The sequence below is a fragment of the Podarcis gaigeae genome (assembly GCF_964106915.1).
Source record: "Podarcis gaigeae genome assembly, chromosome: 1".
Lineage (NCBI taxonomy): Eukaryota > Metazoa > Chordata > Lepidosauria > Squamata > Lacertidae > Podarcis > Podarcis gaigeae.
Genome location: NC_139678.1, coordinates 79,453,986 through 79,481,184, shown reverse-complemented (window position 1 = coordinate 79,481,184; position 27,199 = coordinate 79,453,986). Strand labels below are relative to the sequence as shown.

Here is a 27,199-nt window from a genome sequence, read left to right as displayed (position 1 = left end):
TAGTTGTGCATGTACCTCATTTTGTGTGTGTGTGCGTGTGCGCACATACATATACTAAGAATGTTTAAAATCAGAAAGGGAAAAGAAATGATAATAACTCTCACACAGAGAGATGCACAATAGTGGGTGGTGCTAACATCCATATGGCACTTTGGGTATTGCAGTAAGTAGGCAAGGTATAAATCCAGATGTCTGCAAAGTAGCATTTTCTAATTTCTGAATGTAATATATTTTGGTCTGAATATAGGCCACACTCCCCCCCCCCCCTTTAAATCTGGCCTGTATAAAACCGAAGCATGGCCTGTAATTGCACTATTAAAGGAAGAGAAGCTGTGATTTAAGGTATTTCACTTTAGGGGTGTGGCCTATATTCCGGGTTGGCTTGTATTCAGATCAATAGGATATTTAAAGCTTTCCCATAATTACTGCCTTACATCTGAACTAGCAGTTTTCTGCTCTGCATTTGGAAAGCATCATCCACATCCTGGGGTGGAATTCAGTATCCAGCTGTTACAATCGTTCCATCAACATAAGCATTACTTCTAGCCCAGTGGAACAATCTCCCCTCTGCTCCCCCAACACACTGTTCTGGGGGTTCTGCTGACCCTCTAGAGTGGATTTGGGGGAGGTGTGGGGGCCCCCCCATTGCACCAGGCGAGTCCTTGTTCTGGTTTCCACTAGCAGAATCTGGCCCAGACCTCTTGGGTTACACACTACTTGTCCAGTGTCAATCCCCGGCCCCTTTACATAAGTGATACATTCATAGAAGGAAGGTGCTATCTCTTAAATGTGCAAAAGCATGCATTCAAAGCTACGATGTTATAAGAACTGGTAATAAGACAAGCATAAGGCACTTTAATGGCAGGCACAGCCCTCGGATTTGGCTCAGGGAGTCAATCCTGGATTGTCTGGGGGTCTCTGGGTGATTCCTCTGCTTAATTTATCTCTGTGCAAGCTGCTATTTGGGAATCTATCTTAGAGGTGCCTCCTTGTCAGCCTCTTTATGTCAGTCACTAAACTTGAGAAATCTGGGTGGGACCTGGAAAGTAAAATATCTGTGTGTCAGCTTTGCAGTGGGTTGACACCCTTCTGACTTTGGAATGGCTGACCTACATTAGCTGTCTAGCAAATGCTGCAAAGCAAGATTGGAAGAGAATAGAAGAGTTGCAGGCTTGAATGAAAAAGGGCCTTTGCTGTTGTAGCACAAACTATGTGTGTGTAAAATATGTGTGTGTGTATGAAAATCCACTTTCCGCTCTTATCATCTCCAAGAGCTGCTTGTTGCAAAGAAGGTTGTTGGAGCAGCTGGAGGGATTGTGTGCAAGACAAACAATCATCAGACATTCTCTGTGTTTGAAAATTAGATTGAGATACAATAGTCAGTTTGTGCATCCTGCTAAGCTAAACCATGGCTTATTGCAAATGAGCAAATATGCAGGTATATAGAGGGGTGCAGCAAAGCAACTGGACTCCCGTCAAAGTTGCTGCAATCTCCTCTTAGTGAGCTCACACACCTGAAATATCAGGCCTGGGGGCCAAATACAGCCCTCCACACCTCACTGACTGCTGGAACTGTCCCCGGACTGCACACCCCTCCCCAGACTGCTCCATGCCCTCCTCAATTACTTTTGCTTAGCTGGCATGTGTCCTCAAACTATGACAATGCCTCCTGCTTTGCCTATATGGAGAAACCTCTTGTCTTTTGCATGGCTGGAATGTACAAGGGTCAGAATGGCACAATTTGCCTGTCCACCACTGGTACATGGCCCCTGGAAGGTATTCAATGAGGGAATGTGGTCCTCACCACTGAATGAGTTGCCCAGGTTGCTCTTTTGCCACTTCCCACTCTACCTTTTCCACATCTGAAGCAAGACCCACCCCCACCCGAAAAGAAAAAAGAATTGAGAAAGGTTCCCTACTAATCCATGTTTTGGATTAGCCTTATATGAGAAGGAGGGTGATCTCTTGTTGCAGAAGTGTAGCTAGTAGGCATGTTAATCCACAGCATGGCCTTCTAACTCACCGTATCCCTTAGAATACTCCCTTGAGGGGGAACAGGTATTAAAGCGTGCAGATTAGGGCAGAAAGTATTAATAATAATTGATGAATAATGAATAAATGTGTCAGTCCCGTGTGAGAAGGTGCTCAGTTCAAATGCCATTTCCACAACAGTCTGTATGCATCCCATAGTTCAGGAAATGTATTTAAGTTAACTTTGCAGAAAACATACGGTCTTTTGGTTATTTCTTGATTAATATATACAGTTATCTTGATGGCGTATTCTCAGAATATTACTTGTATTAAGATGGCATAATATTTATTTTAATTGGTCAATTTAGCTGGCTAAGTGCTAATCAATTGGCTAAAAACACTTCATCAGTTACTGCAGCTGCTTTTTAGTGCAGAGTAAACAGATAGGCATGCAAGCCTTTACTCCCACAGACACACATTCCAGCTGAAACTGACCAAACCATATTCCAGAGCAGATTTACTGGTGCTCATTTTAGTTAAACTGGCAAAATGATGGGCATGCAAAAATAAAAAGGGTTCCAGTACCATGTTATTAAGCAAACTAAGGAAACTTGTTTTAGATTCATAAATTCATGAACGTTACCTAATTTTCTGTGGTTGACAAGGGTCTGTCACATGGCTGTACTTTCTAGTTCATACCTGGAAGTAGGAAACAGTGGGAAATCTCCCTTGAATGAAGCATATCTCATGAGGTCCCAGCACTGCACTAACCACCTGCAGGATGCATCTAGCCTTGCAGAATGAATAGTACTGGTTTCAAGATATAGTGTGCTGCTAGGAGAGCCACAAGCTTCTCCTTGACCTGGTACTCCTCTTTTTCTAACTTCCTTTCAATTTTTGGGCCGGTTTTTTTTTGGGGGGGGAGGGGGTCTTGGCTGAGATGTGGAAGAGGAAGAGGTGGGAAAATTGTTATCTGGGCAATTGACGAGGCACTCAAAAGACAAAATGAGGCATGTGTGCTGTATTTCCTTCTTTTAGCAAAATAATGAAGGGAGTCCCGTGAATGTCCTTGGAAATGCAGCTTCTCCCATCTTCTGCACACACCTTGAAGAACTAAAGCAGGAAGCAAGTTTTGCGAATCTAGGCACACAGACTAGACATTGCCTACACACATGCCATTTCTGATTTATTACCCATCCTGTGGCTTCAGTGGAAGACTCCCCCCCCCAACCAGCTACACACCATGGCTTCCCTTCAGACATCTATTTCAAGTAAACTCCCTGCTTCACTGTTTGGTGGAATACTGAGCAGCTTCTGTATTACCAGGATTTAAGCCTGCAATGAAAGTTGTTACACAGGAATATACCCTGAATATACCTTTGCACCAGCACCTTGGATGAGAGTGAGACTAACAGTGAAACAAGTCTCAGCAACCAAGGAAGCTTCATTGCACCATGAGCCTAGATCAGGAATTGGGTGATTCTTCCTGGCCCCTTAAGAGCTTCATAATTCACCTTGCTTACAGGTCTCAGCAACAGAGAGACAGGCTCTGCCTTAGCTTTGGCTGTATAGGCATTAGGTCTGGTGTGTTGGTGGAGTTCATTCTTTTCATCTCTTGCATTTTACAACAGCATATTGGTATATTAATATTCCTCTCTTGTTTCCCTATTGGATGGGTTTAGTCTGCAGTCTCTCTTGATTAGAGAGCAATGGATTACCAGCTTCTACCCCAGTTACTCTTTAATGGAGTGGAACCTACAGGCTCACTGTCCCATCTCTCATCTTAATGCAGTACTTTGGAGACAAACTGTATAGCTTTTCTCTGTTCGCTGTTTAGTGCATTTATATTTTAATCTCCTGCATAGTAAATGTGCCCATCACATCAGATGGACTGCTCGAGTAAACAAAAGAAATTAAAACACAAATTAATATTCTGTACTGGAACACTTTCCACCTTTTCTCTTATTTTCTTCCCGAAATGCACCTGAATGACCAGCAAAAAGAATAATCATTGTCATCATCCAAGCTAGTGGTTACTCCATCTTGTGTCACTGAATTCTGCAAGATTTAGAGGGGTGCTGACCACCAGTGGTGACCATATATTCTGACCCTGCAAGCTCATCGAGAGAGCACTTAACCCTTCTCCAGATACCTAGCATGAGCGGAGACCCCTCCCTCCCCATATATCGCAAAGAACTTGATGATTGTGATAATGTTTTTTCTTTTCTTTCTTTTTCTAGTTTTGATTGTGAAGTTTGTTCTATTGTTCAAAATTGCAATAAACATCTTTTAAAAAAACCCACAAAGAACTTGGAGGGTTCCCGCCCGTTCATGCTTTGGTGTGAGGCGACCTCCTCCTACACTGTTCAGAGTCCTCTAGCGTGCTTTGAAGCAGCAAAATAGATTCACACTGCTTTTGCTTTTCTCAAAAGCCTGGGACAGAGTGAGTGCTAAGCCCTTCCCGTGAGTCCTTGATGAATGCCTGAATATTCAGCATTGGTCTTCTTTCAGACGCCCCATACTTCTGCAAGCAGGAGTAGATTATGTTTCGCTACCTGGTTTATACATAGAGAAATAACTTCAGGTTGTTTATCCTACTTATTCAGATAATACATAGGCAAGGGAAATTTTGAGTGCCTTGGTATTAAAGGAATGTTTATATTGTCTGCTTATGTAAATCAGCGAGGAGGTTTCATCCAAAACATGGACTGATTGAGCATTAAAACTTGAGGGTGGGGGTGGGGGGTCGCTGTCAATAGACAGAACATTCAGCTTGGATGATCATGCTGTCTAACCCCACATGACAGTTCTTAAGATGCCTTGAGCCTTGTTGGGCTCTGAGCTTTTAAGCTTCATCCCATATGTTAGTGGGTCTGTAAGTTCTGTTTTCTGTTTTCGTGCCATTTGTCCCACAGCATCTCTGTTTTCCTTCTCTTTCCCACTCCTCCCTTTTTTTTTTAGGAGAACCGTCTTCAAGAACTTCTCTTGTGACTTATGGAATCTTTAAAAGGGAATTCCTCCCCCTTCCTTATGCTAACAGTTGCTTTCCCCTTCCTTTATAGCCAGGAAGCTCTGCTAATTGCAGGTCTGAAGTTGCACTATGTGGTGTTCAGGTAGTAGCTTATGCTGTTTAATGTTATACACAGGGGAAGGGTAACCACAAGTAGGTGAACTCATAAGCGGCAGCAGCCCTGTGGTCTGACCTCTCCTGTAATAAAAGAAACATGGGGATACATGTTGAGACAAAGGTTGGCTGTGATCTTAGAGCATGTGAAATTAATATTAATTGAAATGCACTTGTTTATCCTTTGGACTCATTAATTCTCTGGAACTCTTTCCGAATGCTTTCAAAGGCCAAAACTTTGCTTGCAAGGTTGAGAAGTGCTGTCTGGCTTGTGGGCAGGCAGACGAAAGCTCTGATCAGTTAACCCTCTAAGAGTCTAAGTGCTTGAGTTTTTGCATTTGTTCTAGTGGTGCTGGCAGCCTAATCATAAGCATCTGCGCTGGTAAAACTGAGTGATGCCACCGTAATGTCATGTGCTGGAAACAATGAAGCGGCAGAGCTTTAAGGTCAGGGATGGGGAGCCTGTGGACTCCAGCTCCTGTCAGCCCAGGCCAGTACAGCTAATGGTCAAGGTTGATGGATACTGTAGTCCAACAACAGCCAGAGGGCCACAGGTTTGCTATCCTAGCATCTGGGTGCACTTCTTTGGAACTACTTAATAGTTTAGCAGGTTAACTTCAAACAGTTGACTTCATTTGAATTGTGGGGAGAGTGGTAAATTGAGGAAAGGAGATGTACTTGGAAAGTCTCCATGCCTCAGCCATGGGGGGGGGGGGAGGACTGTGTCTCTGTTCTGATGCTTTTTTCTTATGTGATGTAATAGAAGAAGGGGATAGACTTAGGCATAAGCTGGGAAGGAGGAATGTTGTTTTCATTAGCTTAATGTTGCACTTCTAAGGCATATAGACCCCATACATCTGGAAGTGCTTGAGGCAGGGGCAAACACTTTCCAGAACACAAAGTATACAGTGTTCTGCATTCCAGCGCTCTCTGAGTCTTTGCATTAAAGCTCAGAGTTGGGTCATGGCAGAGGAGGAGGAATTCATATGCGTGATTAAAGTTGCTGCTCTTAGAAAGTACAGTGTTTACGTTTGTTTTTCTCAGTACTAAACAGATACACTCTGGGCCAACAGATCATGTTGAAACCAGGATTAAATTTATTCTCAGGTGCACACTGACTTGTAACCACAGAGTATGGCATTGGTCATGTTTAGACAATGATCCAAAGATTAATGGTTTATAAACTTCACAAAGACATAAGCTATGGTTTATAAAGATATGGAGGTGCATCATGGCTGCACTCACTGTTGTGTATTGAGTCTTGTTTGCTTTAATAAAGAAGTGTTACTAGAGAACTGTCTCCAGCATATTATGTCAAGAGAGCTGAAATCACAAACCCCACGTCATAACAACTGGCGACGAAGGTGGGATCCAGAATGCTGAGGAGCGGTTAAACGCAGCCCTGCCTCAGAGTCCGGATTGTAGCTAAGAACAAGACTCACTGGCCAGCTGAGAAGACGACCCTGCCCACAGGGCAATGGAGTGTCCAAGGGTATTGGAGCCCTTCCAGCCATCAGAGTCCCACACGTGGGAAGACTACGTCAAACGCTTCAAGTTCTTCGCAGTGGCTCAAGGGATCACCGATGCCAGCAAAAGAAGGGCCACATTCCTGAGCTACTGTGGGCCTGAGATCTTCAAGCTGGCCAAGGCATTGCTTGCTCCAGCGAAGCTAAGTGAGACATCTCTCAAAGATATTCTTGCCTGCCTAACAAGCCATTTGGCGCCTACTGAGACCAAGATGGCCCGGTGGATGGAGTTTCATAAGAGGCAGCAGCGTGCTGGGGAGTCTGTATCTGCATTTCTAGCTGAACTGCGGAAGCTCGCTCAGCACTGCGACTTCCAAGATCTGGAAGAGACTCTCCTGGATCGGTTTATCGGTGGTCTGAGCAGCAAGAAAGCCAGAAGACGCATCGTGGCTAAAGAAGAGGTTACCCTTGCTTCAGCCTTGAAGGAGGCCACCGCCACGGAGAATTATGAAAGAGAGGAGCTTGATGCCAGTCGCAGGGCCCCTAAGCCACAGATAGAAGTTGCGCATGCCATGGACAAGCTAGAGGCTACTCCGAGCCAGAGCCCAGTCCGTGGGGTCGAGTCAGTGCATCAGGCCTGCACAGTGCACAAAGATCACCGAGGCAGGTGCCCTGGTTGTGGCGGAAACCATGAGCAGAAGAGTTGTCGTTTCCGGGATGCTATGTGCCGGACGTGCGGGAAGACAGGTCACATCGCCAGGGTCTGTAGATCGGCGGCGTTGGGAGCGACAAGAGCACCTAGACTGGAGCATTGCAGACCGCCCACAGCAAACCATGTTCTCAAGGACTGCCACTACGTAACGGAGATCAACGGGAGGGTCGTGCAGTTTCCAGCACAAGGCAAGGCACATGTCAAGGTGAAGATTGAGGGTCAGTTGTGCGACATGGAGGTGGACTCCGGATCTGGATTCACTATCGTGTCGGACCAGACCGCGAGGACATTCTTCCCCAGGGGTAAGTTGCCCCCTCTGGAGCCCTTCCCGGCAACTTTGCAGTCATACTCAGCGGGCCGCATCCATGTCATGGGAATGTGTGCCGTGAGAGTACAGTTCCGGGACAAACAGGCGGTACTCAAACTGGTGATTGCGAAGGGCAGTTGCCCCAGTCTCCTTGGCACTGACTGGTTCCCCGCCCTGGGACTGAGTATATCAGGGCTTAATTCAATCCAAACCTGCCCTGAGATGAGCGAGGCATTATGCAAAGAATTTGCTGGTCTCTTTAATGGAAAACTGGGTTGTTATAAAGGGCCCCCAGTTGACTTCAAATTGGACCCTGGGGTGGCCCCAATCCGACTCAAACCAAGGCGAGTGCCATTTGCACTGCAACCCAAGATCGAAGCAGAGCTGGATAAATTGGTCAAGCAGGGAGTTCTCTCACCCGTGGACTCCGTGGGAGACTCCAATCGTCACGCCCCTTAAAGCAAATGGGGAAGTCAGGATCTGTGCTGATTACAAATGTACTATCAATAAGGCACTCAGGGGAAACTCATACCCCATTCCAGTCGTATCACATCTGTTGGCTAAACTGGCTGGGGGCAAGGTGTTCGCCAAAATTGACCTGGCACAAGCTTACCAACAGCTGCCAGTAACCCCACAATCAGTGGAAGCACAGACTATTGTCACACATAAAGGGGCGTTCAGAGTTAACAGATTACAATTTGGAGTTTGTGTGGCCCCAGGGATTTTTCAAGGGCTCATGGAATGCCTGTTAAGAGGTCTGCCGGGAGTCTTGCCATTTTTTGATGCCGTTTGATTGCTGGAAAAGACCCACAGGAAGTGGTTGCGCGTGTCCGTGCAGTGTTGCTCAAGTTCAAGGAGGTGGGGTTGCAACTAAAAAAGGAAAAATGCAGTTTTGGGGTGCCAACTGTGGATTTCTTGGGGTTTAAAATTGATGCATCAGGCATCCACCCCACAGATGCTAAGGTTAAGGCCATCATCGAGGCACCACGACCACAGAACAAGACGGAGTTGCAGTCATTCCTGGGACTTATTAACTTTTATCATTCGTTCTTACCCCAGAAAGCTTTGGTAGCTGAACCATTACATAGACTGTTGCAGAAAAAGAATGTGTGGCGATGAGGGCAGGGGCAGCAGAAGGCTTTTGACTCCTTGCGAGGAATGTTGAGTAGCAAGAGCGTCCTTGCTCATGATGAGTCAAAGCCGCTGGTCCTGGCATGTAATGCCTCTCAATACGGCCTGGGGGTCATAGGCAATTGTGGCAGGAATCAAAAAGTTCCATGAATATGTTTACGGTCGCCATTTCTCCATTGAAACGGACCACAAACCACTGTTAGGGTTGTTCAACCTGAACAAACAAACACCACAAATTCTCTCCCCCAGAATGTTGTGTTGGTCTATATTCCTGAACGGGTTCCAGTACACCTTGACCCATGTGCCGGGGAAACGGTTGTGCCACGCTGATGCGCTGAGTCGATTGCCCCTTCCTGGCGAGAGCAATGAGGATCCTGCTACAGCGGAGCACATAATGATGCTGGAAACACTTCCGGGGGCTCCTGTAACGGCTACTGATATAGCTGAGAAAACGAGGAAAGATGCTGTTCTCTCCCGTGTGCTCACTTGGGTGGGGAGGGGGTGGCCAGGTGGTCCGCATGAAGACAAATTCAGGCCTTATGCGACAAGGCAGCACGAGTTGTCCATGCATAAGGGTTGTCTCCTGTGGGGAGATAGGGCGATCATCCCAGCACCACTGAGAAACAGGGTTCTTGAGACGCTTCACATGGGACACCCGGGAATGGTCAGGATGAAGTCGCTAGCCCGATGTTATGTGTGGTGGCCTGGAATGGACCAGAACATAGAACAATGGGTACGAACATGCAAGGCATGCCAAGAGGTGCGGCCAGAAGTGGCCAGAGCACCAGTTCACTGGTGGGAGCAGTCCAGATCTCCCTGGAGCCGGCTGCACTTAGATTTTGCTGGGCCATTCCAGGGGAAGGTCTTTTTGGTTATCGTCGATGCATATTCCAAATGGTTAGAAGTGGCGATGGTCCCTAGCATGGCATCAGCTGCCGTAATCAAGGTGTTGAGGCAGCTGTTTGCAACCCACGGGTTACCTGAGACCATTGTATCAGATAATGGGGCAGCTTTTGTATCCCAAGAATTCAGGGCATTCTTGGCTGATAACTTCATAAGAGGGGTCACATCCGCGCCCTTTCACCCATCCTCCAATGGGCAGGCGGAGCGCATGGTAAGAACAGCCAAAGAATCCATTGCGCGCTTAATGGAGGGTAACTGGTCAGCTCGCATCGCGCAAATGTTATTTTTGCAGCATGCGACACCGTGTACTGCGACGGGCAAGTCGCCAGCTGAGCTGCTCTTAGGTAGAAGACTGGTAACGGTGCTGGATTATGTCCACCCAGATAAAATGCCAAACCGTAATTCAAGAGCAACCCCCCAGGCTGAGACTGACACAACAAGGTATCTCGCCCCTGAAGATCTGGTCTGGGTGAGGAACTATTCACGAGGTTCGCGGTGGGTGGCTGGTGTGATCACCCGGACTAGTGGACCTGTGTCCTATTATGTGACCTTGGAAAATGGGCAAGTTTGGAAGAGACATATAGATCAGCTGAGGCGCCGGGCGCTCAGCAGGGAGGAGTCTGATAATTCATCCCTAGCTAACGACGCAGAGCTGCAAGACCAGAGTGAAAATGGCCCAGAGGTGCAGTCACCAGGGGCTTCAGCAAATGAACCAGGGTCTGCTAGTCCTCAGGATGACGAGGTACAGGTAGGGGACCTGTCTGGGACTCCATCTGTTCCTGACGAAACCCCTATAGCAGCCCCCCTACCACAGGTGACACCCAATCCAGAACCGGCAACACCTGTTGTCAGGAGATCAAGTAGAAGTTGTAGGACCCCACAGTACCTGAGAGATTACGTCTGCTGTGCTCACTAGGGGGGGAGGGGTGTTGTGTATTGAGTCTTGTTTGCTTTAATAAAGAAGTGTTACTAGAGAACTGTCTCCAGCATATTATGTCAAGAGAGCTGAAATCACAAACCCCACGTCATAACACTCACCTCCCTTGTTCCTTCTAACGTCCTATCACGTTTGCGCAAAAATTCAGGTTTGTATTAATCCACTGGTCCTCATTATATATGATGGGGAATACAGGTTTAATGTTGGTTAACAAACCAGGAAAATAAATATACTGGGAACTCCAACTATATGCAGGTCAGAATTTTTATGCTGAAGCCATCATGTGATATTGGGAGAGAAGAACACATGGCCACATTGTTTATTCATGACTTCATAAATCATGGTTTACAAAGGTTTGGGTGATCACCTAAATGTGGTCAGCATTTTTTCTATCTGTAAAATAGAATGCAACCTAATTTACAGAATTGTTGACTGGGTGAAAAGCATTTACATACTTCAAAGTGCAATATTAATGCCCAGTTATTATAATAATACTAATGTATGCCAGAATTCACCCCATCTGATCAAATCAGGCTGTCTCTCGAAGATCTTTGTATGCAACAGCTTGGATCGCCTGCTTCTGCTCTATACCGTGCTTTTGCTTTATGTGCAAAAGTGACTTTGACAGGCTGTGTGGTGGAGATTGAAAGAAGGCTATGGATTGTTGACAGATGGACATTTTCATGCATGTTATACCGCAGATGTCTACGCTGAAAAAGTTCAGGGTTCTGTACAATTACTTCTGATGAAATGTTCCTTTTTTTCTTTTACATTCCTTCTCAAGGAAAGGTGCTGGATTGAATTTTGGTCCCATTTTTTATAGGGATTTCCTAATAGAGAAGAGGACCTCACAATTTCTACCCCCGAGGCCTATTTGAGATGGCTGAAAGTTACTGAGTCCTTGCTAAATGGAGGCAGAATTTGACATTGTCAGTTGGCTGTTACTGACCTCATTTTCTGCTGATACCTAAATTGCTATTTATTTATTTTTTGCAGCAGTGTTTTCCTTATGACGATCAGCTTTCTTAAAGTTAAGTATTGACATTTGCCTTGGAAGTATTGTGACAGCCTCCCCACTTCAGGAAGAGTTTCCTGATCCAAAGGCTCTACACGGAGAAGAAAAATTTAACCCCTTCCCTTCCAGGTGTAGGCAGATTTCCCCCTCCTCCTGTTTTCCCCTTCCTTACCCTCACATGCCTTGCAAAAATATTTCCCCCATCTCCTGTAATTTTATTGCCTACTTTTCTTTCACACTCAACTTGTAGCTTATTTGTATCTCACTCCCACCCACACACCAGTTTTTTGGCCCTCCACTCCTGCTCTTTTTACATTCATTTCTTCCACCCATCCTTTTTTTCTTTCCCAGTTTATTTTGTTATTGATAATGATGATGACGATCATTCTATAATACCTTTAATTCACTTTCTAACTTCTTTCAACACCTGCTCTAACCCTTTCCCCTCCTCCAGGAACTTCCCTGACTCCTGGCCACATTTACTCAGCATGCAAGGTGCTGACGGAGCTGGCTAGGATCTGGGGCAAGCAAGTGAGGAATCACTGGGCAGGATGTGGTCCTGAGGCCCACTGTTTGAGAAACAGTAATCTGGACCAAAAAACCCAACACCTGCAGCCCTTTTGACAGTTACTACTTCTGAGTACGAAAACACCTCCTGAGTGAGTAAGCATTCTTAATTGAGCTACGGTCTCAGAGATGGAAAGCAAGCTTCGTTGAAATGGGATTTAAGGTAGGTATGGTCAGTGGGCTTTAATCTGGATTGATTTTAGTTGAATCAGGGTCTGTAATGATTAAATATCAAACATATTTATTTCTTCCTCCTCCTGATTTATAAATGCCCATTTCAGATTCTTAAGTTTGACAGGAAAAGTGGTTAATACCATTTTAAAAGCCATTTGGAAAACACAGGTGGCTTGCTCTTGAGATGTTATGCTAAACTAAATCCTGTAATCTCTTCAGGGGTCGGGAGCCCTTTTCAGCCAGAAAGCCACATTCTGTTGTGGGCAACCTGCCAGGAGTCTCAAAGAGGTGGTGGTCTCAAAGAGGCAAAAAGTGGGTGAGGCAATGGTTGTGACTCTAGTCATACAGTAGGGTATGTTCCAGCCACCCAAAAGCAGTGCAGAGCAGGACCCAGAATAAGAGCCAGCTCCTAGGGGCTGAGGTACCTTTGACACACCCCCAATAAAATATTTCAGAAGGTTGCCACCCCCCAGTTGATGGGCATTGCCATTCAAATGGTATGCATGCACCATGTCATGTGATCAATTATGTGGGGTGGGGCTTACCTGCCCCACTCCCAATATTTTATTCAAGTTGGCACCCCTGAGGACCATCAAGGGATATGGTCTGGAGAGACAGACAGGGCAGACTAGAAGGCCTCATTCGGCTTCTGCCTTGGGCTTCATGCTCTCAACCCCTGCTGTACTTAAATAGGCTTCCAGTTTTACATTTAAGCTCAAAAAGGGGGTTATGTAACCTCAATGTTGTGTATGTGGTCTAATACATAAAGCAGATAAATCTCTTCTGTTGTTTATTCTTCAAAGACTTCATTCTGAGAACTCTATAACTTTTGAAATAGAAATCAATAAATTCCTATAACTAAATACCAATAGCAAACAGAGACATGGGAGAGAAGACAAAAAAAAATATTTTAGAGAACTTGTCTCTAAGATACCTTAAGTTGTATTTGGTGTTGCTTCTGTGGACATGCTAATGCCAAATAAAGTGGGCTTCCTTTAAAACACATGCTTTTAATGGGATTTGCTTCTAGGTAAATGTGTTTAGTATTGGGGTACTGATTATGAATTCCCTTCTTTTTAACTGCAGGCACAGGAAAAGGTTAAATGCCATCTGAGATGGTTCAGAGACCAGGGATATTGAGTTTGTACATGGGAAATTGAGTTTTAAAGTCCTATGTCAGCCATGAAATTGCCACGGAGTGGCTCCGAGCAACTCATGATCTCAGTTTCACCCACTTCTGCAAAGTTATATCATGAGAACTAATAAGATGGGAACAGAAAAAAATCTGTTCAACACTGAAGAGTATTTTTGTCCAAGAAACCTGGGAGAGTGCTATTGTGCTCAGGTCCTGCTTTTGGTTTTTCCCAGGGTGAGAACAGGATGTTGGGCTACATGGGTCGTTGGCCTGATCCAGTATGCCCTCCTTGGGTGCCCAGCTTAAAAAGAGTTCCTGGTTTGCTGACCCAGAGGTTACTATGACATCTGAACCAGGGCATTATGTTTTAAGCGCTGGCAATGAATTAGGGCCAAACCATTGTTTGCCATTCTGGTTTGTAGACAGGGCTCAAATCATGGTTTGGACATTGTGGGAAACTGATTGAACCATATCCTTTCAAGACCGGCATGTTAGAGGAGAGGGAGAAGGTGAACACTCCAGCCAATTCTCTACCCCAGCTCTAACAAACAATGCTTTGTGGAGCAACAATGTTATGCCTGAACCAGAACGCTGAATTGGTCTCATGTTCCCCCTACAACATTTAATTTATTTTCATAGTTAAATTCAGTTGTACAAGGAGCTGTTGAAATAAAGACCAGACTTCATCTTAATGCTGTCAAATTGAAAGGCCTCTGCTCTGTCTTAATACTCATTGCCCCCTCTCCATGCAGAGCAGAGGCAGCAGAGTAATGCCAATTTTTTCACTCATCTCTGACACGAACTGGGTGGGTGGGTGGTGGACCACATTACATGCAGGCTGGTGTTAAGGAGAGGACTTTACAGGAGGCAGTTCTTCCCATACATAAGCACCTGAAGATGCTGTAAAATGCCACTGTGACCAGAGTGAGTACTCAAATTGGGTGGGAAAAAGAGTCTGCAGGCCGTGCTGGGAAGAAAAAGAGGCAGAAGAAACCTACCCTGCAATCTTCCCAGTGGGAAGTTTCCTCCTGCGCCTCAAAAGGCAAGTCTGCAATATTAGGTTGTACAGTTTTCAGGATTTTACTGTTTTATCTTTTGTAAACCATATTGAGCTTTTTTAAAAAACAAAACAGTCAAGCAGTGTGCAAATTTGATGAGAAATAAATAATACAGTGGTGCTTCGGGTTACAGACGCTTCAAGTTACAGACTCCGCTAACCCAGAAATAGTACCTCGGGTTAAGAACTTTGCTTCAGGATGAGAACAGAAATCGCGGCATGGTGGCAGGAGGAGGCCCCATTAGCTAAAGTGGTACCTCAGGTTAAGAACAGTTTCAGGTTAAGAAAGGACCTCCAGAACGAATTAAGTTCTTAACCCGAGGTACCACTGTAAAATGAATATGGAACACAGCTATTCACTGTTGATTTTGGATGAGGCTGCAGGTGTTGTGACTTGAAGCTCAGGTTGGGAATCAAAGGAAGGGCAACGTAGCAGCCACTAAGCTGGAGGTTAGTGTCTGAGCCCAGTTCAGTGTTTTAACCCTGACGTACAAAGCACTAAGTGGAAAATACCAGCTCTTTCAGTGCCATCCTGTCTGGTTGGTCAGAGAGGCTCTATTGCTTGCTCCATCATTGAGGGAGATCCAAGTTGCCGGAACTTGGAACAGGGCTTTCTTGGTGGTGGTGCCCTGGTGGTGGTGCCCTGGCTCTGGAAGGCTCAGGCATCCCTTCTATGTTATATGTTGAAAATGTTATTTTGTCAAGCCTTTGGGTAATGGCAGATGAAGAAATTTGTTGTTAGGATTAAGATATGCATAGTGTATATTTCATATTGTGTTATGAGCTTCTCTTATTTCCATTGATGTGACCTATTGATAAATCCCAATAACAAATAAGTAAAGTTAGTTTGCTCTGGAGCACTTGATTAAAAAAAAATAATCAATGAATCGCTGGTGCAGGGCCCCCTAAACTGGACCAGGAACATAGCATGACCAGCTGGGGAGCTTTAACTCTCCACCACCACTACAGTCTCAGTTGGAATCACACTCCCTGTTGGATTGTCAGGCATGGAGGGGCCAATTCCACCCAGGATTGCAGTGAGGGTAAAGTACTCAAGTCATGCCTACCCTGATGTCCCTGTTGGTCTGAGCGAGCTACCTGACAAATGTCATGTATAGTTTGTTCTTCAGTAAGATGCTTGTTTGCTTGTCCCTTCATTTATTTGTTTGTTTGTTTGTTCGCTCCTCCCCTCTGCTCAGCCTGGACTAAAGCTGTACTGAATATTGTATGCTGTGGTGCCCCACCCCCTCTTGCATCTTGGTTATGCAGAGCCCCACCCCCTCTTGCATCTTGGTTATGCAGAGCCCCACCCCCTCTTGCATCTTGGGGTGTCACCTGGTTATGGTGTGTCATCTGCAAAGGATGACCAGAAGCAGGTGGTAAAAGAGCAGCCGCTGAGCCTGGTCACTTCTGTTGTCTCTCTGTGTGGAGTTTTTTTCCTCTTCAACTTGCATAGTCTTTCCTCTTATGTTAGCTTATTTTATTGGAAGGCTTCCTATGGTGCGTGTCACTAGTTATCTGCTGCGCTTGGCTGTCACTCTCGGAGACAGCTGGAATAAGAGCGGCTGGAGACGCCTCATTGACATGTTTGCGTGAGAGTCGCTTGTCAGAGGAGGAGTCGCTCTAGAAAGAGCCTCCCAGCACATCCCAGGCGGGGCAGCCGCCGCTTCCCCTTCAGGGAGAAACACTTTGTGGTTTTCAGCAGGCACTGCATTCCTTGACGTTTCAAAGCTGTTTGCCTGTCACTCTGCTCTTTCCCCGGCTTGCTCATTAGAGGGAGTTCCAAATTCACACTCCTGTGGGCCAGCGGAGGCAGGGAGCCTGTGGGGCTTTGAGGAATGAACGACTGGGAGGGGACTTCTTAACTCCCTTTCATTTTGCTCTGCATTTTTGATGGTATAGAATTACCATAATCTATTGTGAAAGCAAATATCTGGCTGGGCACTGCTGATCTGTAAAGTGCCACTGATTTCCCCCTCCTATTTATCATAGGCCTTGGGAATCTGAGGCCCAGGAGCCAAATGTGGCCCTCCAGGTCTCTCTACCTGGCCTCTAGAATTATCCCCAGGCCACACCCCTCACTGGTGCTGCTTTGCACCCTGGGTATTTTTGCTTGGCTGGAATCTGATAAGGCCGCTTACTTGATTGGCTGGAGACAGAGAAGGGTGTGTGGGCCGAAACTCACCTACTGTACAAAGGTAAAATTCACATTTGTTTCTCTGCCCACTTTTGACACTGGCCTCACACATGTCCCTCAAAAGGTTGACTGCAAGGGAATGCAGCCCTTAGGCTGGAAAATATTCCCCTCTCCTGGTTTACCACTTTTCCTATTGCCTGCAGAGGTCAAGTCCTCTTTGTTCATTTCTGTCACAGTTGCCTGTTCCACAAATCCTGTCCCAAACTGTTGCATTTTCTTGCTGCTCAACCTTAGCTCATCACTGCCAAAGTATCCTCTCGTATTCTCTCACTCAGTCTTACACCACTTTACCTTGGTAAATTGGTGTGGAACACAGTTATTTTTATGTTCTGCATAGCACCTATCACAGAGATGGTGCTAATTTGTTTTTAACATCTCTCATCACATGGAAGGTACTAGCAGCCCAACGCTGCTGATGTTGCTACATGTCAGGCACTGATGGGACTGGAATCCTGGTCTTCAAGGCTTCAGAGTACAGCCCTCGCACCCCTGCATCATGAAATATTAATACATGTTGTTGTGTTTGTTTAGAATTAGTTGGGTGTTTCTGTTTTGATGTTTGGTAAAGAATTATTGGAAAGGGCAGAAACCTAAGCAATTATAGCTGAAATTCTGATTAGTCACCAAGAAACATCAGTTTAATTGCTTTTGGTGGGATCTGTAAATAGCATCTCACAGCAGACTCAACATCTATGCTTGTGCTAAAAAAAACCCCATGGGGCTAGTTTACACTGTATCACCACATGATCGTGAATGCAGCTGTATGGGAAAAGGTTAGGCTGCTTCCACACTAGGTTTTTAATGTGGAATTGCCACACTGTACTAACCCACATTTTATGGGGCAGCCACACCACAACACCATCCCTTCTTCTACTACTTCTTCCTCACCCCTTATTTTCCCTGTGACTTTTCTGTCTCAGACTGCAAATCACTAAAACATCCATGAGTGGAGAAGTAGCACCATCTACACAGGTGTAGGTGCCAATAGTGTTACCTTCTCTAACCACATTCTCTGGTCTGGCTCAGTGGCAGACTTGGAGGCGGCGGGGAGAGGAGATATCTTGCCTGGGTAACCATTGCCCGTACTATTCAAGCTGGAGGTATCACAAAAAAGTGTCATTGTGGTATTATAGCACTATACCACTCTTTCATAATATATATAGCCAGAGAAGCATTTTAGTGCAATTAGAAGATCAATGGAATAACTTAAGCTGGGTCATAAAACAGTGCCCACCGCAAGGGTTGTAGTGAATGCTTGCAGAGCTTTAAATGACCCTCCTTATAGCAGCTATATCATGCCCACTGGTGTAGATGGGGCATAGCGTGATGTATACATAGAAGGAGGACAATAGTGTGATAAGTCAATTGCTGTTTGGTTTGTAGCTTACAATGGAAAAGTAATGATTAGGTGACAGTGGAGATGCTGGTAGGGAAGCAGCCTTAGTGGGAATTGGATTGTATACCCAGTGAGTCATCACTGCAGTTGTTGGCTCACTGTCTGAACAGCCTGTTTTATATTGACTTTTTCCTCTGTGTGATTAAATCCCTGGAAGCATGATGGTAGATGGAACTGAGCTCTGTGAGCTGAAGTGCAGCATTGATTATTTATTTATTTATTTACTGACCAACCACTCTAAGATTCCAGGGCAGAAATACGTAAAGGAGCTCCCACTCTGATATATTTTTTACCACATGTCTACTCATGCTGCTTTACTCAGGATGATGCCAGCAGAAGCAGGTAGTGGTGGTTGGTAGACACTCTATTCCAGGGGTAGGCAACCTAAGGCCCATGGGCCACAAGCGGCCTACGGGGGTCGCTTAACCTGCCCCTGAGCTGCCCCTGAACCAAGCTGCCTGCTTGGCAAGTCCCCACACGCTGCGCTAAACCGGCACAGCGTGGCGTGGGGACTCGCTTCCGCGGCGCCAGAAATTGCATCTGCAATCACGGGCGCACGCACTCACGCACATGCGCAATCCGGCCCACGGACGGATCTCAGCTGGAGGGAACCAGCCCAGGCGAGGTAAACCTTGCTGATCCCTACACTCTATTCCATGGTCCCTATGCCTTTTCTGTTCTTAACCAAGCACTGGAAGGGTAGATTTAGATTCGCTGCAGCAATTCAAAATATCATAATTGATCAGGTTAAGTCTTATTAATATAAAATAACTAAAAGTTCATGGACTGAATTAATATATGCTGTATTAACTCTAGAGTGTGGGAGCCTCTGGCCCTCCCACCATCCCGGCTTATTGGCCATTCTTGCTGGGACTGACGGGAATTGTAGTTCACCAACACCTGGAGGGTCAAAGATTTCCCACACCTACTCTCGTATAATATGGATAATGGGAAGGAATCAACTTAGTTCTTACATGCACAGCACAAGGTGTGTGTGGCGTTTGCCTCCTAGGTGGGTCATAAGGAAAGGGTTAAATGAGTGTTGTGATGTGATTGGCCAGTGAGAATGCAAGGGGTGGAGTAAAGGTTAGAGTGGGAGGTTTTGAAAGTCAGTTGAGGTTTGGGAGTTGAAGAAGGAAGAGGGAGGAATAGGCAGTGGGTTGGTCAAGTTGTATTGTGAGAGAGTGAGAGGAATTGTTAGGTGGAGTCAGATAGATAGTTGGGAATAATCAGTTTGAAGTTGTTAGGAACGAAGATTAAGAAACTGCCAAGAAAAATTAACTGTAACCATAAGCTTGTTCCTGCATTTAAAAATAAACTTGATTATTTGTTAATGTTAACAACTGACTGGACTCCGTGTGTCCCCATGAGATACGGGGTGGTGGCAGCGGAAAAAGCATTTGCAGTGGTGGCACAGGGTCAATAGACCGTCAAACGTCCGGGGGGTCCTGTGTGATCGCCACAGTGTGCTTGTGCAATGGGACTCTTCTGCCTCCTCCCTGCATCCCAGCCTCTTAAATCTGCTTGGGGGGGGGGGTTGAGTGCAACTCTAGAACAGGTTTAGGGAGCATGTGGGGGGGAGGGTGGGGGTCTTGTTGCATGAGCAGACCTTGTTACATGCATGCATACCTAGCTTAGCGCTATGTTGAATTCCACCCAATAGTCCCACACTTGCAGTCTGCAGTCTGTTAAGTGCAGCTAATAGAATTCCGGGGACTCCAGTAAGTCTTTTTTCTCCTACCACCACTTCACATTTATGAATTGTCTTTTTCTGCTGTGATCCCTGTGTTGCTTTATGTGGCTGAAGATGTTCTATTCACTCCAGTTTGGCAGGACACGTACGTGCAGCTGAAGGGCTTCCGTGTAGCAAGAAGTTACAGATGACCCAACATAGTTCAGGGTAAAGGATCAGGGGACCTATCTAGTTCTGCTCTGTGGAGTTTTGGCAGAGAGCAGAATGAAGGCATTCGGCTTTTCAAAAACTCTACAGTTCATCTTGGAAATGAATGGCTGCTGCAATTCAGGTCCCCCCCCCCCCCCGCCGGACTATCTTTTGCTGACCCTTTACTGACTGTGAGAGCTCTTAAGGTGGGAGGTGATGTTCTAACTAAATACTCTTTCCTCTTATCTTGATGGCCCTGCTGCACAACAGCCAAAAGGGTGCTTTGCTGTCTTTACCAGACCTTCACTGCAGTTGACAGCCTCATCTAATCCACCATTTTGTTACATGCAGCTAAACTTGTTGGTTTGTGATGTGTGTCACCAGATCCTGTATGTTAATGCATGTGGCCTTAAACTAATTTGCAAAGGAGTAGTCATGCTAGTCTTTTGCAGCAAAAACAGCAAAAGGCTCTTCTGGCACCTTTACAGACAAATACATTTATTGTGGCCCCGTCTTTTGTGAACTGTAGTCCATTTCATCAGTTAAAGTAAGCTTCCTTTATCCTGAGCTGGGAATAAAAATAGATAAAACTACAAAGCAGGATAACATTTAAAGCAATAGTGTTTGTTTATAACATGTGTATAGTTTTCTAGGCAACTTGCAATAAAGAGAAAACAATCAAAACACCAAGACACAAAACCACTAAAATAAGTGGGGGAAATATATAAACAAAACAAATCTCACTGCACTCCAAGGTTAATGGTTTATTCTTTTCCTTAGAAGAAAGATTGTTGGAAGTAAGTTCCAGTGGAATTTAATGCTGGTCTTCCAAAAATGTGTTCAGGATCAAATTCTTGAATAGGCGGCTGAGCCTGTGGTCTTGTAGATATCCTTATGATTAAGGTAGTGGTAACTGAAAACAATAAATCCTTTTAAAATTTAACTATTCTTTCAGTTTCTGTTAAACGCTTTTGACAGAGGAACAATAGAACAAGTGGCTTCTCTTGTTTTTGAGGTAGCAAGGCAGTGCCGAAATTATTTTGATGCCCCTTTAATTGTCACTAGGATGATTAAAACTCTTATTTTACATTTCATTCTGTAGTTATAGCTGACTTTCATGTTTCTGGTGGTCTGTATCTGTTGACCAAAACGGTCCAAGATTTATGCATTTATATTTAATTGCCTTTTAGCCAAAATGTGACATGTTTTACACAAACTCTTTAACTTTTGAATGGATTTACATTTTCCTGAGTGCATCAGTGTGACTGAATCACACATGTACAAATAGATAACTAGAAGTGTGAGAATATTCAGATTTGGATTATAGTTCCTTCTCTTACCACTGATAACCTTAGAGAGGTCACCTGCGTTTCTGACCTTGGATGATACTCTTGAAATTCCATTGTGATGCTTCCTTTGGCTGTGAGGATAAAATGAGGTCTGGATATATTGTAATCTGTCCTTGGAATAGGTTGTGAAAGGAATCACTTTTTTTCTCTCTCTCTCTGCTAAATGAAGCTATTCCCAGATGTGCAAACCTGCAGAGAGGCTGAATATTCTGTAAACGTGACAGGCACTGGAGATCTTCAGTGACTAAGGCAGAGATCATAATAGCTGCCTGCTGTTGTATTTGCATAATATGTGGAAACACAAAGGCTAGAGCTGTAATGAACAGTGGCGCAAAGGAGGCGGCGAGTCCTGGAGCCACGTGTGCAATTAGGCAGACGTGCTTTGTGCTGTCAACTATACACTTAGGATAGTGTGACTCCCCGTCTGTGTTTAAATTTTAAATTATTCCTATACCTTAAATTATGCCTCTGCATGCTGATCTTGCCCCCTATGCCTTCAGTGTAATGATGACTGAGGCACCCCAAGGTGTCCCAATCTGTGGTAAGGTTGCCAGAACCTACACCGTCTTTTAAGTGTGGCACAGAACTTTAATCTAGTATGCTTTTTCCTATCACAGAACCATTGTGCCACCAGAAGCTGGCATCTTCCCTTCTGGGAATCTCTTAAAGGTACAGGACTGGGAATAGTCAGCTCTTGGGATCAGGAGAAGGAATAAAAATTGTCTGTCTGGAACAACACACAGCTGCCACTCACAGGCAGATGATGGCCTAGCTGTTTTGCCATATGCACAGTTGGCAGGTGGAAGCACTTCAGCTCCATCCTATGGGTATTTAAGTGGATAGCAAGCAGATATTCCAACCTGACAAAAGTGCTAGAGGCACCTGACAATAATGTTATCTAGTTCCATGACACAGCACTGAGCTGGAGACCCAAAAGTGATTTAGCTGGTTGAAGGTGTGGGCATTCCTTTGTAGAGAGAAGTTACTGGGACTTGAAACTGCTGGTAAAGAGAGAAGCTGGATCTCTTGCTTGAGAGAGAGGTCCAGCTATTAGGGAAAATGTCTCCCATGGACATTCCCGTAGGGCAGGAAGATAAGTGAAGATGAAAGACATCAGTATTGGTGAGGCTTTTTTGTCCAGCTCACATGGCCCAAATAGTCTGTACAAGAAAGGGCAGAATAGTAATGTGCTGTTGTTGTGTTGTATTTGTATTTTATTCTTTAGTTAGCTGCCCTGGGAATGCTGGTTGGTTACTGAAAGGCTGGGTATAAATATAGAAATATCAAGAATACAATAAACGACTTACCACATAGAAACCTTAAAGGCTGCCTTGGTCTGACAGACCAAGCTCAGGATTGTCAACACTGACTGGTAGTGGTTCACCAGTGTTTCGGGCAACAGCCTTTCCCTAACCCACCTGGAGACACCAGGGATTGAACCTGGGACCATTTGAATGCAGTTTGGTAGAGCATATGCTCTACTGCTGGAGCTGATGAACGAGAGTGGAGCAACAGCAAGGAACCTTATAATGTGATGGAAAACCTGCAGTCCTCAGTTCAGCAACTTAAGCACCACCATCACCAACAAATAAACCTATCAAGAGTATTTGACTTAAGTACGGAACAAAATATCAACATGCGTTTGCAGCCCCAGGGCCAATGAAAACAGGTATTACGTATATTAAATGAAGTAAAGGCTAGGAAGATTCATAATCTTTTGGAAGGGAAATAGGGAGAAGTGCCCCCAAACCTCTCTGATATTTCCCCTGACAGTTGACTCTGTGGCCTTTGCCACAGGAATCTGCATTGCAGAGCTGCTCTGTTCCTAATGCCACCCCTTCTTCCTTGCCCATTTGTGATGCCCAGTTGAAGAGTGAGTGACCTGTTGCAGTGCTTGCACTAGGAAGCAGAATTTGGCCAAATTCTCCCTGGGAAAATAATGGAAACACTATCTGTATTGGAAGGGGGCAGCCCCACCTTAAAGTATCAGCCAAAGTATTCTGTGGGGTCCTCAAGTTAGATCAGGAGAATCTGCTGTATTTTCCTAGGAGCAATGTAAGGATGAAAACAGAGGAGAAATTTAAGTTTTATGTAGAGCAGTCGGAAGCCTCTAACTAGACTCTATCATTATTTAGGCAGCGTGAGAGCCATACCAGTGCTGTTCCTTCCTGTGCTTGAAGGGTAATGCGAGAAGGCTTTAGACCAGTGTTTCTCAAACAGGGGCCATATGGCCCCCTGGGGTCCACAGAATATTCCAAGGGGGCTACAGGTGTAAATGGGGGCCCACAGCAAGAGGCCAGACGACCACAGAAGGAAGTGAGAAGTGAAGAAAAATCTTTTCTGTTGTTTAAAATCCTGATTGGCTGGCTATCCGCTTGGCCAATCACAAGCGGGTAAGGGGGTGGCCCACCAGGGCCTAATGCTCCTTTTTGCCACGTGCGTTTCCTTGGAGCAATCCTGGTTTGTTTCAAGTGGGAGAGCATGATTGCAGGGACTCCTGTTTTGACCAGTAGAGCCAGCGATCCAGAACCCCCAGGTCAGGTAAGTGCGGTGGTGGGATGGCAATAGGTAGGGCTGGGCAAGCCAGAGCTGCTTTTCACTGCTGCCAGTTCTGGGCCTGGTGGCAGCTTGGGCCTGACTCTGCACTGAGTTCAGTGGGCCTTACTCCCAGGTAAAGGTATGTGGGGCTATATCTAGGCAGCCAGGACTCCTCCGTATGACAATATCTTTTTGCACCAGATCAGTGAGGACCACTTGCTTTTTAAAATTCTCTCATATAACTCCCTGTGTGCCTTTTGGACTGTATCTGTAGGTCCCCCCCCCCCCCCCGTGTCAAATAACTGGGGTCAAATAAGTGTTGTTTACCTTTTATAATACATGGAAGATGGATCTTCCTCAGGAGGTTCTGGACTCTCCTTCCTTGGAGGTTTCCAAGCAGAGGTTGGCTGGCCATCCGTCATGTATGATCTAGTTGAGATTCCTGCATTGCGTGGGGTTGGACTCGATCCCTTCCAGCTCTCCATTTCTATGAAGGGCCAGTCGTTTCAGGGTTCAGTCTCCAGGACTGGGCTCCCCTACTCCTGCTGCTTGGATTTCTGGCCGGCTCTCAGATCTCTCCTCCACAATTTCCCCCGGGGTCTTGGGAGTGGAGAGGACAGTGAGCTAGGAACTTCAGAGCGGTCACCCAAGTGCCTGGCTAGCTGCATATGAGGTTACTCAGGAGGAGAGGGAAGCACCTGCTCCAATCAGGAGCGCCAGGAAAGGGTGGATCACTAGTTCCTATGTAAGCTCCCAGTCTGAGCTGCTTCGTTGCTGATGCACTGGCTCTCATCCAAACTCTCGCCTTCCTGACCTGGGGAAATGGACAAGCTTCTGTGCTGTTGAGAAAATATAAGAACCTGCTCCTAGAAACATCTTTATTAGTCTTGTTATGCTGACAGAAATGGGCTCCCTTCCTGCTAAGGGGTGGCGAAAGTGAAGTGCACTCTGGCCCCAGAACGCAAGTGCCAGACTTTTGACACTCACTTTATCATGCCTTCGTGGATGAAGCTGCTGAGGCTCTGGGGCTGTCTAGCAAGGACTCGGATTAATTGGTGTCTCTGCTAAATGTCTAGAAAAGTATTTGATGTCTGCCAGCCAGCAAGATGCAGAGGTAATTATCCCTCCAACCCCCATGGCCTGCATTAGCCATACATCACTGTGCTGTCACAACACTCTGAGGACTGTTTTTCATACATTGAAAGTGTGAGCCAAGAGGACAAAAGCTTATATATTTTTCAATAAGCAAAATTGGTTGGGGGAGGGGGGAAATGGTTCTGAGTTTCTCAGAACATATGTAATCCTGCCCCTGCCGGCCTTTCAAGGATCCTTGCTTTGGCTAGGGAGCTGGAAAATTTGAGATGCTTTCTTTGTATGGTGTATAAGGAAAGTGATGCTGTGTGTAAAAGTCGATCTGCACAACCGTTACTATAATAGAAAGCAGATAAAGTGCTGGTTTTGGACCTAGGTTAAGATGAATTGCCTAGGCATTTTGGAAGGAAATCTTGCTCTCCTATTAGTTGGCATGATGCAAAAAAAAAGGGGGGGAAGGGTAGCTGTGCAGATTGATGAGACAAAATGCAAACTATTCTATTTGCTCAGAAAGTGCTGGGGAAACAACTGTCCCATACTGTCCCCCCCCCAAAAAAAATCTGAGTAGTTACATAAATGTGTGAGCTGATGTCATCACATCATATAAGTTCTCCCCCCACAAAGAAAAAAGCTTGGTGCATTTTGTTTGGGGATATTCACAAAGTGTGGCTCTCATATCACACATTTCCATATCTGTGTGGAAAAAGGAGAAATCAGAAGCAGGGCTGCTGTTTTAAGCTGTAAACCTAAGTTTGTAATCTCACCTATCCTTCCCTTAACAGTGCTGTGTAAGCGGGAAACATACATTGTAAATATTTTAGTTCTTAGTATGTGTTGTACAATTACACAAGATCAAATAATGTCAGTAAAAATCCCTTATGCAGCAAAAAGTTCCCACTAATAAATATAGCCCAATAGGTTGGAAGCAAGATTGTCTCAACATGTAATTTTGAATCCTACAAACCTGACAAAAAGAAACTTAATTTAAACTCAGAAAGATTAAGACTATAGACGTACATAGTTTACCTGGTAGTAAGCTCCATTTCACACCATTGGGCTTACTTCTAATATGCAAAAGATTGCTTTATGTTGCTAATTGAAAACATATGGGAAAATCCTAACAGTGCCAGAAGCTACAAAGCAAAGGTTTAATAATGGGGGTGGGGAGGGGAGTGTTCCATAGCTTTGGCACCACAACTGAAGTCTTTTCAAGGAACTCTTGAAAATTTGATCTTCCATGGATTAGGAATTCAATTTATGGGAATGTGCTTTGATTCTTGAACACATAAACTTGTGTCGTGTTTGGTGATAAGAGGCCAAGATGGAGCTTGGAGCTTGGCCACAAATTCAGAATTATCTTTGGGCTAAACTAGATGAGCTGTTGAAGAATCTATTTGGATTTCACATCTCTCTCTTTAATTTCTTTTAATAGCAAAAGAGGTTGCCATGAATTGTACTGGAGATAAAGCACAAGGGGGTGGTTTTTAAAATTCTGCCACTACCTCCATTAGGGAGAACATAGACATACCCCATGTCTATCCCAAAGGTCAAATAGTAATGTGGGTGGATTTAGATCAGGAAAGCAGTGCTGGGGAAGGGGTTAAGTCCTCCTTCCCCAGTGCTACAGCCCTCATTTAATTCAGGATTGTTTTGCATCTACTTTCGAAATAAAGTAAACGAAAAAGGAGGTTCTGTGCACAATCTCCAGTGTCTTATTTGCCATGGTGAGCAAATAAGACGGTGGCAAGGCTGTTCTAGGCAAGAAGACCGTTCATAATCTCTGTTGGATGAGAGAAGGGGCTTTGGATGCCTGTTACTGAGCAGGGCGGTCCTCATGCACACCAATGGGCTGTAACCACCCCTCAGTTCCCAGCGGAACCTTTGTCTGTCCAGGATCTAAAAATGTTTCCATATGTGTGCTAACTGATTCCCTGATTCCCTGAAGTGTGATTACTCCTATTGCATCAGGGAATCTGGGGAGAATTTTATGAAGAACCACCCACGCCATGTTCTTTAGAATAATTGCTGATGGCCACCTTCATAGAATTGTAGAGTTGGAAGGCACCTGGTACAGTGGTACCTCGGGTTACATACGTTTCAGGTTACAGACTCCGCTAACCCAGAAATATTTCCTTGGGTTAAGAACTTTGCTTCAGGATGAGAACAGAAATTGTGCAGTGGCGGCGCAGCAGCAGGAGGCCCCATTAGCTAAAGTGGTGCTTCAGGTTAAGAACAGTTTCAGGTTA

The 27,199-nt window shown here is 45.2% G+C and overlaps 1 protein-coding gene across 3 annotated transcripts in view; it reads left to right on the top strand.

Annotated features, from left to right (window-relative positions):
• B4GALNT4 (beta-1,4-N-acetyl-galactosaminyltransferase 4) overlaps nucleotides 1-27,199 on the top strand; it is a 165,628-nt gene that overhangs the window by 21,841 nt on the left and 116,588 nt on the right. The window contains exon 1 of one of the 3 annotated variants that reach the window (XM_083756138.1): nucleotides 23,711-23,859. The exons of 1 other annotated variant lie outside the window; for it this stretch is intronic. In XM_083756138.1, the coding sequence (XP_083612264.1) occupies nucleotides 23,805-23,859 (55 nt within the window). In that variant the 5' untranslated portion in view covers nucleotides 23,711-23,804. Of the gene's footprint in view, nucleotides 1-23,710; nucleotides 23,865-27,199 lie in introns of those variants that run through there. One more of the 3 variants, XM_083756140.1, reaches the window with a different exon arrangement.